At 38.3% G+C, this 14,016-nt stretch overlaps 1 protein-coding gene across 1 annotated transcript in view; it reads right to left on the reverse strand.

The window, feature by feature from the left end:
- Nucleotides 1-615: 615 nt before the first annotated feature.
- Nucleotides 616-14,016, reverse strand: part of POU6F2 (POU class 6 homeobox 2) — a 371,816-nt gene continuing 358,415 nt past the window's right edge. Inside the window, exons 9-10 of the mRNA XM_038388395.2 lie at nt 9,175-9,343; nt 616-5,767 (exon numbers count right to left, since the gene is read on the reverse strand). Of these exons, the coding sequence (XP_038244323.1) occupies nt 5,263-5,767; nt 9,175-9,343 (674 nt within the window). The 3' untranslated portion in view covers nt 616-5,262. The remainder of the gene's footprint in view (nt 5,768-9,174; nt 9,344-14,016) is intronic.

Raw genomic sequence — 14,016 nt, forward strand, 5'->3', positions numbered from 1 at the left:
CCAGTAAACAAACCGGCCCGGCCTGCCAGGGGCTTTCCCTGCACAAGTGATGTCCCAAGTTTGGGATACACTGCCCTATACTATACAGATTTCATGGGGAGACCTGTGTTTCTCAAATTGAGGGGCCTGACCCAAAAGAGAGTTGAAGGGGAGGTCACAAGGTTATTTTAGGGGGTCATAGTATTGCCACCCTAACTTCTGCGCTGTCTTCAGATCTGAGCAGCTGGAGAGCGGCAGCTGTTCGCCAGGTTCCCAGCTCTGAAGGTGGCACCCTGCCAGCTGCAATTCAGAAGTAAGAGTGGCAATACCATACCATGCCATCCTTACTTCTGCGCTGCTGCTAGCAGCAGTTCTGTCTTCAGAGCGGGGCTCCCGGCCAGCAGCTGCTGCTCTCCAGCTGCCTAGCTCTGAAGGCAGAAGTAAGAGCAGTACCATAACCACCCCATACAATAATCTTGCAGTCCCCCCACAACTCCTTTATGGATCAGGACCCCTAAAATTACAACACCATGAAATTTCAGATTTTAAGAGCTGAAATCATGAAATTTATGATTTTTACGATTTTTAAAATCTTATGACCGTGAAATTGCCCAAAACAGATTGTGAATTTGGTAGGGCCCTAGATATTGCTAATGCTAACCTGGATGCCCACTTGAGAAGTTAATATTTTTATGTGTTCAGAAACATGCAGGAAAAGGTGCATCCAATGGCAGCAACTGGATTTTTTTTTTCTTTCAAGCATTTAACTATTTTTTTTATTGAACTGATGTGAAATTACATGCGCTCTGATCATGTGAATAATGCATGAGTTTTTAGATAAACACGATACAAGCTTATTTTTCATGTCAAACAATTCTTTATTTTTTATGGTACAAATTAAAAGTGACAGATCTGAAGCTGTTAAGAAATACACAAAGTGCAGCTTTACTGACCATACAGATATTGCTCTAGATTAAGTACAGTTTTTGTCAGTTTTTTTAAAATGTTAAGCAACCTGTGCAGATAAATCAGCTTTGGTTTCAAAGTCAGAGCAGTAAGGAGCTTTTAAATATCCAGTTTGGCTTCTTGGTCACAAGTCCACCAAATCAACTCCTTTTTAAATTATTTTTTAAATAACACAATACAGTCCATTTCGTACTGCCATCTTTCCTGCTGCATGCTCCATGCATGGAAAAGCAGATCTCTTTGCAGTGCTTCATAAGTGACCCTGGTGACCATTCTGTAGATTATAGCACATAGGACAAAAAAAGAAATAGTAATATCACTTTTTTTTAACAATAAATAAACTAATGTGCCCCACATAATCTCAAGTTGGAAACAAGCAAACCACATGACAAAAAGCTCATTACAAAATGTTATCCAAACAGATTTTACAGTCAAACATTGACATGGAAATCAATTTCCTCTCTTATTTTATTTCTTATTTGAGTGTTGGTCATTAACTGGGTACAAGTAGAGTGCTGAGGTAAAACACTGATGAACAGTTTTATTTCTGTATTTCTTTTTTTTAAATAATAACAGTTTAGTATTGCGAGATTGTCAGCAACATTTAGCCATATCTATACAATGTGCATATACCTACATACATTGAGCTTTGGTCCAGCATTGAGAAGACGAGCAAAGGCATTTTACATATTTCTTTTTGGTTATAGCTTGAGTTCTTTGATACGCCTCTACTTGTTCCTTCCTAGCTCCTTTTTGCTTTCTTGTTCTCTCTTTCTCTCTCTTTGTTTTCTTTTTTTCAGTTCTAACATAAAGAAACCGGAACCTTTTGAATGCGTTTGATTTTTTAAACTGTTCAAAATAGTTTTTAGTGGAAAACATAAAAAGACAAAAACAGAACAAAAATTTTACTTGTGGTTCATTAGTCAAATAATTATGTTTTTTTAAAAAATCTCCTTTTAAACAAATTGCAAAAACGATATACAATCATACATTGCTAGAGAGTCTCTTGTTTCATTTGTTGGTAGCAGCCTACCTTTTTGTCACATGGAAACTTAAAAGGTATTCAAATGTAATTGATATATGAAATTTGTTTACAAATGGAAATGTAGCCAGTAACAAAATAAAACAAAAAGAGACACACATAATTTATCTCCTAAGAATCTGTTCAGGCACCATATATGCCTTATAGCAAAAATCTGTTCATTAAAAAAATTAATACAAGAAGCATTACAATACCTTATAAATAATTTACAAAACATAATACAAAATTAGAAAGCTGTAAAAAAAAATCACTGCACATGAATGGTTTTAAGACTGTGGGATGAGCTTCATTTTTTTGTTCCAAACTGGCGATTTATATTTATTTTACATTTTCACTGTCCTAGTTATATCCTTCCAGTATGTACTTTTGAATAGATTAGACCTTATATAACTGCTTTATATTTTTAAACATTTAGCATCCTTTATATGTTGTTTGGTTAACTTTCCTTCTCAGGGAATTTTTCTTTGCAGAATTTAGAGCAGTTCCTGGGAGATATGACCTCTAAGTTTTTTGATAGAGCAAGGATGACAATTTTGGTCCCAGGGCTGTTGATTTTGAATGTGTGTGTGGAGTTTCAGAGGTGGTGGAATGGATGATCACATTGCTGATATTAATGACTGGACAAGCTGTAGTCCAATTAGTTGTATACTGAAGAGATGGATAGGATTTTATGAGCATCCGCTTCCAAAAACTGTCTATTCTTCATAGTTTCCAAGCTGGTTTCTGAGTGGTCTCCTGATCATTGTATAAATTCAGTTGCAGCCACAAATATACATACCACAACTTTACTTAATTAGCTAACTAGCTATACAGGTGTGCTTGAGGAAGAGAAAAGAAGAAGAAAAAGAAGAAGCAGACCCAGAGGGGCAGACGTTGCTATGAAGTTATTTCGCTCATCACTTCGAATACACAGCTTGGATTAGGGATTTTTATTTTCTGTTTCCCCTTAAAAAATTACCTGCACTTATTAGTAGGATTTTATTTTTCATAGATATTTACATTTCAACAGCAGGGAAAGTGACTATAACAATTCTTTCCCCCCTCAGAAAAAAGAACAACAAAAATATCCTTATACACCCTGCTGAAGTTTAAAGCCTAAAAAGTATTCACTAGAGTGAGTCCAACCTGGGACAGTGGATCCACATCACTCTTCACCTTTGAGCAGCTCAGATCTGATGCCGTGCCACACATGGAAGGTGATCTCTGGAGCCTTAAAATTCCATGGGCCCTGCAGAGATTTTTCTCATACTACAGGGTGAATTCCATTAATAAAGCATAGAGAGTGAGATCCGAAGCCCATTGAAGTCAATGGGAGTCTTTCTATTGCTTTCAGTGGGTTTTGGATCAGGCCCTGAGTTCTTGAAAAAAATAATTCTGCAGGTATAATTTGAAGGTTCCAGAGTTCTGGGACTGATTCAGATCCCATTTAGACTCTCAAAAATCCAGACCAACTCTACTGAAGTCAGTGGAGTTAACTGGGATTTATACCAGCATAACTGAGAGCAGAATTTTACTTTACATCTGTACAATAGACTGAACCTAATTCCCAGATGTGAACTTTTGGAAAGTCCAGATCAGGATGTGGCCTTTACCTTTACAATAGCCCAACCCACAACCCTGGATCAGAATTTAAGGAAGTTTGGATCTGTATATGAGTTTTTCAGGTGAGGGTCACACCACACCCTTTTCCTTCTCTGCACCTTGATATATTTTTTGATCCAATGACCACAGAGTTTTAGAAGATGCCAAGTCCATCAGGAAATGAAGCCACAGAGTGAGCTAAGTTGCCCTTCAAAAAATGTTTTTTTCAGATGAAAAATGTCACAAGTGACCCCCCTCCCCCATTCCCAAAGGATATTTAATGCATTGTTCCCAAATCCTGATTGTTTAGGATTTTTAGCCTGCCATGGCAGTACACACCCACACAAACCCACACACTTTCCAAGAGTAGCAGTCGATAGGGAAAACGTCGGTGCCAGGAGGAAAAAGGAGAGAAAAAAAAGAAAGGCAGAAGGATAAAAGTAGTAAAACAGTCCACAAGGGTGTAATGATCAAAATGTCCTCATTACTTCTTGACCTGTCCATTTGTTTGTTTTCATCGGACTCTCACGAAACTTCTTTGGCTAGCAGACTTTGGAGAGAAATTGCTTCACACAGAACCGTAACATAGATGCAGTATGAAACCAAGTGTGCAGTTTATATTACAAAATTAGTTTTGGTAACCTCTCCAGGTTCATGGCCAAAGGACAGAGAAATCAGGAGCCATGCTGTTGACAATGAGCACAACACTGTGCGTGTGTGCTACACTGATAGTTCCTCAGACATAATTCTAATCCTTCTTTGTCCTCTATTGCATTTCAACATAATCTATATAAAAGTGTTTAGGTTTCACTTTTCTTTTAAAAATCTTTAAACAGTATTGGGGGAAGAGGGAGGAGGCAGGAAATGTGTTAGACAAATCAAAATAGAAACCAATACTTTACACTTTTAGGGGAAAAATACTGAACCCCACAATTCACAATAAAAAGAAAGTCATTTTGGCACACAAACACTTGGAGATTGCAAAACTGTGTAGATAAAAAAAAGGTGTATGTGTGTGTATGTGTGTTTGTGAGCACATGGAATGGCTTTAACATCTGTTATATCCACCTGTAGGGGGTGTGACAAAGGGTGGAAGAAATTAATCGTGCTATTTTTTTTCCTCTTTGTAAAGTACAAATGTAAAAACTCATAACACAATTTTACGCTTGTAAAAGAGCAGACTAACAATCTAGTTTGCAATGCCATGTTTCTGACTTTGGTTAATAGTTTTCATAGTGAATCAGCACTTGATACCTGAAAGGCTACAATCACTCCTCCAGGTGGCAGGCTTGTATTCTCTTTTAAACAGATAAAAGGTTTTTTTTTTCTTTTTTTTTCTTTTCCTTAAAACATATTCACATTTTCATAATACACAGAAAAAAAGTAAGCAGTTATTTGGTTTGCTTTAAGTCCATTTAAAAAACTGGCTTTTTTGGGTAGGTGGGGGGAGCTAATTCTACAACACACACACACACACTAAGTGCTGTGCATTTTGTTTGTTTTTGTTTGGTGGCTTTTTTGTTTTGTTTTTTGTTTTTATATAGGAAAACCCACGGACATTTATAAACTATTCTGTCCATCTTGTAGTTTTCTCAGTCTTTTACTTACAAGGGTGATGGAGGGGCATTTTCAGAGTTCAAATGGTTACATTTTTGTTTGTGTGTTTCCTTTTTTTTTCTTCTCTTTTTTTCTTTTTAGGAGTTTTCTTCCAGAGAGTCTGTTAAGGGCTCCATAGGGACTGCTGTCGCAGGCTCATGCTGTTTTAAGCGTTTAATTGTGTTCTTCAGTGCTTGCCTCTTATTGCAGAACCAAACCCTAACTACTTCCCGGTCATAGTTCAGTTTCTCTGCAATCTCTGTCATTTCCTGCCCAGAGGGATGAGTGTTCTTCTCAAAGTGGGCATTCAAGATCTCAAGAGCTTGTGGCGTGAATGAGGTACGTCTCTTGCGCTTTTTGGATGGTTCACTTCCGATAAACTCAGTCAGGTTCTGCATACCTGCTCGATGGCGGGCCTCAGCCTCAGCCATCCACCGCTCAAGCACCGGCTTTATCTTCTGGGCACTTTTAGGGGTGATGTCCAGCTTTTCAAACCTGGCAGGATACAAAAGGCCAGGGTTCAGTTTGGCTGTCAGACTGCTAGCTATAGTGTTCTCTTGGGCTTCCTGTGGTAGGAAAAAGTGGCTTCTCAGGATGGTGTGTCTGAGGGAAAATTGAGAAAGAAGAGTCTTACACTGATGCTCTGCCAGGGTGGGACTTCCTGCCTGCCTGACTAATTGACTGGCAGAGGTAATTTACAACGGATTACAATGGAAAGCCATCATATATCTAGGTATATACAGATAGATAGGTAAACAAACACAAAATGAGCACTGTGACAAAATACCGAGAATTCAGTATGCTACATAATACAGGCTTTAAAGTTCACTTTTCGTAGTTCAGGATCAATTTTTCATGATCCTCAAATGCCTGAAGACTAAACCTAATTACAGGAAATGACATCAAAGGCAACTGATTCTTATTCATGATTAATTATCTTATTTACCCTTCCATCCCATATTGTCCAAATGCCACCGCTTTAGTCATACAAAGCAACAGTGACTGCTAGCCTCTGAATTTCAGATTTCTTTCCCCATTTTTTTAAAGCAATTTTCACTGTATGCAAGTTAACACTGTGTCCCATCTCTGGGTAGGAAAAAAAACTCCCATAGCTACTGTAGTGTTCGGCTCAAGCAGCTGGACACATTGTAATTATCTTGAATGCCCCCACAACGTGCTAAAACAGACTCATGCCTTTCGGATGAAACCCGGCATAATAGTGCACTAATCTGCTGTGGCATCAAGCTGGGTTTATTGTGGGATATCTGCAAACTGTGCTGGAATGATATCATTTCCTGTAAATGAGGTCTTCTATGTATCGTTTTGCCATCAAAAGTCCTTTGCTACATTTCAGATCAAGTTTTACAAATATTATGAAATATCTGAAGAAACACCACACAGAGCTTTCATTCTTTCAAAAACAACCATAAGAACTAACTTCACTTTTCAAGTCTTCATTGCAAGTCCTTGCTGCTTTGATTTCTCATTTTGTCTAGCTTTACATTTAAAATTCTTTAAATTTAATCAAATTCTGTAACATCATTCATTTGTATTTTCCCCATCCTCATTTCCACCCTGGACCTTAGAATATTTAATGCTGTTGAAAAGCAACATTACTGCATGGCATCCTCTTGCACTATCCAGTCCTCATGGTGTGAAAGTGCCACTGCTCTTGGTAATTAGAAGATGCTTTAAAGAGGAGGCAGACTGAATCCATGCCTTTATGCCTCTTAACCCAGGGTCTGGAATTGGGATTCTGTAGCTATTGGTGCAGCATCAATTGCAGAGAATTCTGGATGCACCAAGTGGCAAGCTTAGAAAACATCCCAGGAGCAAATATAATCTCTCACACACAAACAAGTGAGGGGAATAACTAATGCTCCAGAAAATGTATAATTGGTGGTTATGTTCCTATGGTAGTACTGACTGCCAGGTTTTCCCCTCTTGTTGTCCAGTGATATTTTAATTGCATAATGTATTTTTATAACTGTGTCACAAGTTTGGAAAGTGCCAATATTGATATGTATTGTATTTTATTTTTGCATGAAGTATATGTTAGTAAAGTGGAATATTATATTGCATGCACTGCAAATGGCACCAAGATATTCCACTAGGGCATGTGAGTTGGAAATTCAATTTGCTTATCCTTTTCCCATGATGTTCATATAGCAGCTGCTTTGGTATCATTAGGGGAAAGAGAGAACTCACTATTTCTGAGGAAGGGGTTACTGCTATTCATGAAGTGGCCTGCCTTTGTGCTTAACAAGAAGTGCACTGGCATTACAGATTATTGCATCCCAATGGGATGCCTCAAAAGGTAGAGAGGAAAAGGTAAAAATTATAACCTTGCAAGCATTTGGGACCAGATTCTGAACCTGTTACTCAGGATCAGCATTGATTTACTCCTCCAATACTCCCACCGATCTCAATGGGGCTACTGAGGGGAGGGGGTAAGAGTGTACTCAATGTCAGGCTCCCCACTTCTGGCCCTTAATTAGCTATCTACTTCTAACTTAATCATAGCCGTGTTTTTCATTCTGATCACTTAGTGGGTAATCCTTTTTTCATTGTAATTCAAAGCCTCTCAACCAGGTTACTGGGATCTGCATGTTAAAGGTGGGGAGACGGGGGAGGGGAGTGGAGGGGAGAAACAAGATGAAAATAAACCAAACATAAGCAAAGCAAACTGCAATTTATAAACTTAAAGTATGGCATGTTAAAAAGCAACCTACTGCTACTACAAATTGGCAGTTGCTAAAAACACTTCCTTTTTTAGGTGTTCTTTACCAACTGACCATACAGGAGAAATAAAATTAATGCTTAGGAACAAGCAGCAATAGCATTCAGATCATTGGTGTTGCTTTTTAGTGTTGATGCTTCAGTACATGTTGTTTGGTATAACAATATACAAGTCTTGAAACAAATTTCCCAGCAGTAGTATCCTTGTATAGACAGAATAAAGGTTATTTTCTACAGGGAGGTATCTTATAAGAAAAAACAGTAGGGGAGACCATAGAAGTGAGAGGATCCTATGGAGCTTTTTGTATTTAACAACAATCAATGGGTTTTATGGAAAATCATTGAGCAAAATGTGAGCTGCAAGCTCACTACCCCATACTGATGTTATTTATAACCTTAGTCTTAAACTGCAGGAAAAGTACACTTCCGTTCTATGGGGAATACATTAAAAGTATAAAGAGCAGATAAAAAGACAGAGCATTTCATGGATCACCAAGAACAAAATCCACTTAAATGAGCTTAGAGTTGGTTTCTTGGCTTTCACTGATGGAGGAGGACTATAAGGCATTGCCCAAGAGGAAAAAGCTGTTACCTAAGTGTGTTTGTTACCTCATGCATAAACATGGGATTAGTGTAACATACATACACATATACATGGTGTTTGCTTCTGACTACTTCACTTTAACTCCATCAAGACTGCATCATTTTTTTTCTTAAGATTAGAGCACATTCTTATTCATTTTCTGTATATTTTTTTTAACACTTGGGTAATAAAAAGATTAACGCTCGGAAGTTTGCAAGATATCATGTAGTAATTTTTTTCTCCCTTCTGTATTGCCTAGGTAAATCATCATTAACATCCTGTATGTGAAGTGCAAACCACAAAAATACAGGCTTTAACTTAGCAGGGATGCAGCCATGAAATATCTGTTCAGTAACCCTATCTGTAGAAAATGGCACAGTATGAAGAGGGTCAGCTGGTGCTTATACAGCATCAGCAGGGTCTCCTGCTCCACTACTGAATTAAGTCTCAATGCCAGGAACGTATTTATTGTTTCATACTTTTTGTTAAAAAAGGAAAAGACAAAAGTTGCTTTAGGCACACAGTAAGTACAGTTTATCTGTACAGTTTACAGATACCGACATTATTTGCTAGTCTAAGTAAGTAATTAATTCTAAGGACACATGATTAAAATACTTGTATACTCCAGAATAATAAATACAATTTAGAACAAAGAAAGGAAAATATAGCTTATTATGTAACTTGTTACCTGCAGATGGCAGACTGGCTATAGGCTGGGCCTTCTGTGGCACTTAAAGCTTGGCCAACTTGAGTCTGGGTCAGACCAAGAGACAGGCGCCGGATTTTAAAAGCTTTGGCAAATTCTCGGATTTCCTCCAAATTCACCCCATCCACCTCGCCAGTGGCTGTTTGAGGATCTGTTGAAATATTTTTTAAATTGTGTAAATGCTTCATACTATGTTTGAGCCGTCCAGGATTACTATATTTTCTTGGGAAGTGTAAAGTGGATTTTTTTCCCTCTAACAGAGACAGATTGGTACTGTCAGAAGTTACAAAACATTCTTAATTATTTTCTTTACTAAAATGCTACCAAGTTTGCAGACCGAGGTATTTACAGTTCATTTCAAGGCAGTAGGGAAGATTTTCAAAGGCACAAATGGCAGGTAGGTGCCTCCACTGTAAGAACTTAAGAACATAAGAACGGCCATACTGGGTCAGACCAAAGGTCCATCTAGCCCAGAACAGGTAATCATCAAGTGAGGCACCCCCTGTCGCCCATTCTCAGCTTCTGGCAAACAGAGGCTAAGGACACCGTCCCTGCCCATACTGGCTAATAGCCATTGATGGATCTATCCTCCATGAACTTATCTAATTCTTTTTTGAACTCTGCTATACTCTTGGCCTTCATAATAGGCTCTGGCAAGGAGTTCAATAGGTTGACTGTGCGTTGTGTGAAAAAATACTTCCTTTTGTTTTAAATCTGCTGCCTTCTAATTTCATGTGGTGACTCCTAGTTCGTGTGTTATGAGAAGGAGTAAATAACACTTCCTTATTACTTTCTCCACATCAAACATGATTTTATAGACCTCTATCATATCCCTCCTTAGGCGTGTCTTTTCCAAGCTGAAAAGTCCCTGTCCTATTAATTGCTTCTCATATGGAAGCCATTCCATACCCCTAATCATTTTTGTTGCCCTTTTCTGAACCTTTTCCCATTCCAATATATCTTTTTGGAGATGGGGCAACCACATCTGCATGCAGTATTCAAGATGTGGGCGTACCATGGATTTATATAGCAGCAATATGATATTTTTGTCTTATTATCTATCCCTTTCTTAATGATTCCCAACATTCTGTTTCCTTTTTTGACTGCTGCTGCACAATGAGTGGATGTTTTCAGAGAACTATCCACAATGATTCCAAAATCTCTTTCTTGAGTGGTAACAGCTAATTTAGACCCCATCATTTTATATGTATAGTTGCGATTATGTTTTCCAATGCGCATTACTTTGCATTTATCAACCCTGAATTTCATCTTCATTTTTTTGCCCAGTCACCTTGTTTTGTGAGATCCTTTGTAGCTCTTCACAGTCTGCTTGGGAGTTAACTATCTTGCGTAGTTTTGTATCATCTGCAAATTTTGCCACCTCACTGTTTACCCCTTTCCCCAGATCATTTATGAATATGTTGAATAGGGCTGGTTCCAGTACGGACCCCGAGGGGACACCACTGTTTACTGTTTTCCATTCTGAAAACTGACCATTAATTCCTACCCTTTGTTTCCTATCTTTTAACCAGTTACCAATCCATGATAGGACCTTCCCTCTTATCCCATGACAGATTACTTTGCTTAAGAGCCTTTAGTGAGGGACCTTGTCAAAGGCTTTCTGAAAATCTAAGTACACTATATCCACTGGATCCCCCTTGTCTATATGCTTGTTGACCCCCTCAAAGAATTCTAAGATTGGTGAGGCATGATTTCCCTTTATAAAAACCATGTCGACTCTTCCCCAATAAATTATGTACATCTATGTGTCTGACAATTTCGTTCTTTACAAAAGTTTCTACCAGTTTGCCCAGTACTGAAATCAGGCTTACCGGCCTGTAATTGCTGGGATTACCTCTTGAGCCCTTTTAAAAAACTGGCGTCACATTAGCTATCCTCCAGTTATTTGGCATAAAAGCTGATTTAAATGGTGAATTCCAGACTACAGTTAGTAGTTCTTCAGTTTCTCATTTGAGTTCCTTCAGAACTCTTTGGTGAATACCATCTGGTCCTGGTGACTTATTACTGTTTATTTTATCAATTTGTTCCCAAATCTCCTCTAACGACATCTCAATCTGTGACAGTTCCTCAGATTTGTCACCTACAAAGAATGGCTCAGGTTTGGGAATCTCCCTCACATCCTCAGCCATGAAGACTGATGCAAAGAATTCATTTAGTTCCTCCGCAATAGGCTTATTGTCCTTGAGTGCTCCTTTAGCATCTCAATCGTCCAGTGGTTGTTTAGCAGTACTGCTAAACAGAAGCACTGCTTCTGATGTACTTAAAATTTTTTTGCTATTACTTTTTGAATCAATGGGATTTAGATGCTTCACTACCATTCCTGCCTTTGAAAATCTCCTCCAGTTTCAACAAATAACGCTCACAATCTTCTCTGATTATCTTTGGCTCACACAAGGTGCTGGTATTTGTTTTTCCTTTGGAGCTTAAAATGTGCACAACTGATGAAAATGGGCTGAGTCTTTAAATTTGAAATTAAGACTTTTCTGCGTTAGCTGGAACAAATGCAAACAAACCAACCAAAGGAAAACCAAAAAAACCACTCAAGCCCACCCCATCCAAATATTTCTGTTTGAAACATCTTAATTTTGTAACCAGTGCTTCAAACATGTCTTTGGGGGAAACATCCTTTCAGGGTTTACATTCTGCACCCCATCAGGTTGCCAACCAAGCAGCAGAGTATTTGCAACTTCAGCAATCATGCTTTAGATGGTAGTGCTGCACAATATTTTACTTTTACATTAGACCCAGAAGATAATGCTTATGAAGCTGTGAGAATAAATTTGTCCTTTTTCTCCATAGCCGTTTACTGACACAGAAGCCTTTGTCCCTGAAAGGGCACATAATAAAGGATGTCTACCATAGGAAAGCTCCTTTGGTGCTGGATAACTCGGTCAATTTAGGACTTATCAAGGAAAATGACACAACAGCTGGAGAATGAAACTTTCCCCCCTCCCCCAAGCTACTGATCCCTGGCAAAATGAAAGCATTCACCAAGCCAGAGACAGCATGGGACTAGGATGGTGGAAGATTTCAAAGTCTTGTTCAATCCTGCGTGTAGTGAAGGCATTCTCCCAGCGAGCCATCTCTATTGTTCTTCACCTCATTCCTGAGACTTCTTAGGTGAAAAGTTTTCAGCACAGTAACCCATCTATTTCTGTAAATGCAAGCAGCTGTCCGAGGACTGTGCTAGACTACATTACTGTGCTGGACACCACATTATAGTGGCTCCTGCTAGTACTGCTACAGTTAAGGATTGTCAGTATTACAGTAACAAAGCTTTCATTTTCAGGGATTTATAATTTGATGTAAAAATTCCCTGAGGATTGAAATGCCATCTAAAAAGTCTCTTAGACCAATGAGAGCAATAGAGAGAGATTTTTAGCATATCAATTTAGCCTATAATGATTAGAATGTTTTAAAATATAATAATAGAAACCCTAAATAATTTTCATCAGAAACAATGCTATTTTTCTCTTCCATAGTTTCAAAATAGCTTGGATTTTAAAAATGGAATTGCAGAAGATTATATCCCATACTGTGGGCTATCGAATGCATGTGTGTGTGTGCGCGCGTGTGTGTGTAGTGTTGAGCACTCAACCATGCAACTCCTGTTGAAGTCAGTGAAGGCTGCATGTGCTCAAATAAATTAGGACTTATATGTAATATGTAATCTATAATAGAAAGGAAAGAAAGGAGGGAATATATACACACACTATACATTTGTGTGTGTGTATGATATATATGTATAAAGTGTATGTTTTTATATATAGTTAGTGTGTGTAAATATAACTAAGATCATTCGGGTTTACAAAGTATGATTGTTCACAGAAAGTAACTGTTACCCCATAAATGTTTGAAATATTCTTACTTACTGTACACACATGACTTACATACCACAGTGGTTATTAAGGGGGAAATTTTCAAAGACACAAATGGGAGTTGGGAGCCTAAGTGCCTTTTATGCCTTTCAAAATCTTTTCAGAAATGTATATAACCCCACTGATACAATACATTGTAAAGAGTCCCCTGAATAATCCAAAGGATACAAGGCATTAAGATGATGGCCTCCCCCATTTCTTTCCTTTCTTTGTTTTAGGATGCTAGGGGACAGACCAATGGACAAATCAGCCATTTCCAAGGCACTTTTAAATGTAGTTCTGAAAGCAGCAAACTCAGTATTAAGGGTATTTATAGCTATTGCTGGGAGTTGAGGGAAAGATTGAAGCCTGTTGGGACGGAAAGGATAAAGGATGTAAGAAGCTAAGGCTTGTTTGTCTGTACGTGATTATGGATGATTTGCTTTGAGTTTTATTTCAACTGGACTCTTTTGCTATGGCAGGGTTGCAAGAGTGGAATCCTCTTAAAGGTCATTTCATGAACTAGGATCTTGGACTAGGAAAGAATTAGCCTCAACTCCTCCTTGGGAATGGAGATCAAAACCTATCATGCAAAACATGAACAGAGGAGGAAAATATCTGACATGCATGGTAGAGAATAGCTGGTATCTGTATTAGTGAAAGGGCATGTTACTCTCATGTGATGTCTTTAGAATAGGGATTGTATTAGTAGACAGGGGTAGTACTGGAATACTTTCTTCCACCCCTGAACTTTGTAGAAAGTAGCTTTTGGATCAGATTTGGTCAGATTTCTATTTAGAGTCTGATCCAAAGCCCACTGAAGTCTATGGCAAGACTTCTTTGACTTCAGTTAGACCTTTACTGCTCATATATGCAGATAATTAGTTTTTGTATGATTCCTTTGACACAATCATCGATAATGGCTCAGGCCCATCTCACACTATTG

Source organism: Dermochelys coriacea, chromosome 2 (genome assembly GCF_009764565.3).
Source record: "Dermochelys coriacea isolate rDerCor1 chromosome 2, rDerCor1.pri.v4, whole genome shotgun sequence".
Taxonomy (NCBI): Eukaryota; Metazoa; Chordata; order Testudines; family Dermochelyidae; genus Dermochelys; species Dermochelys coriacea.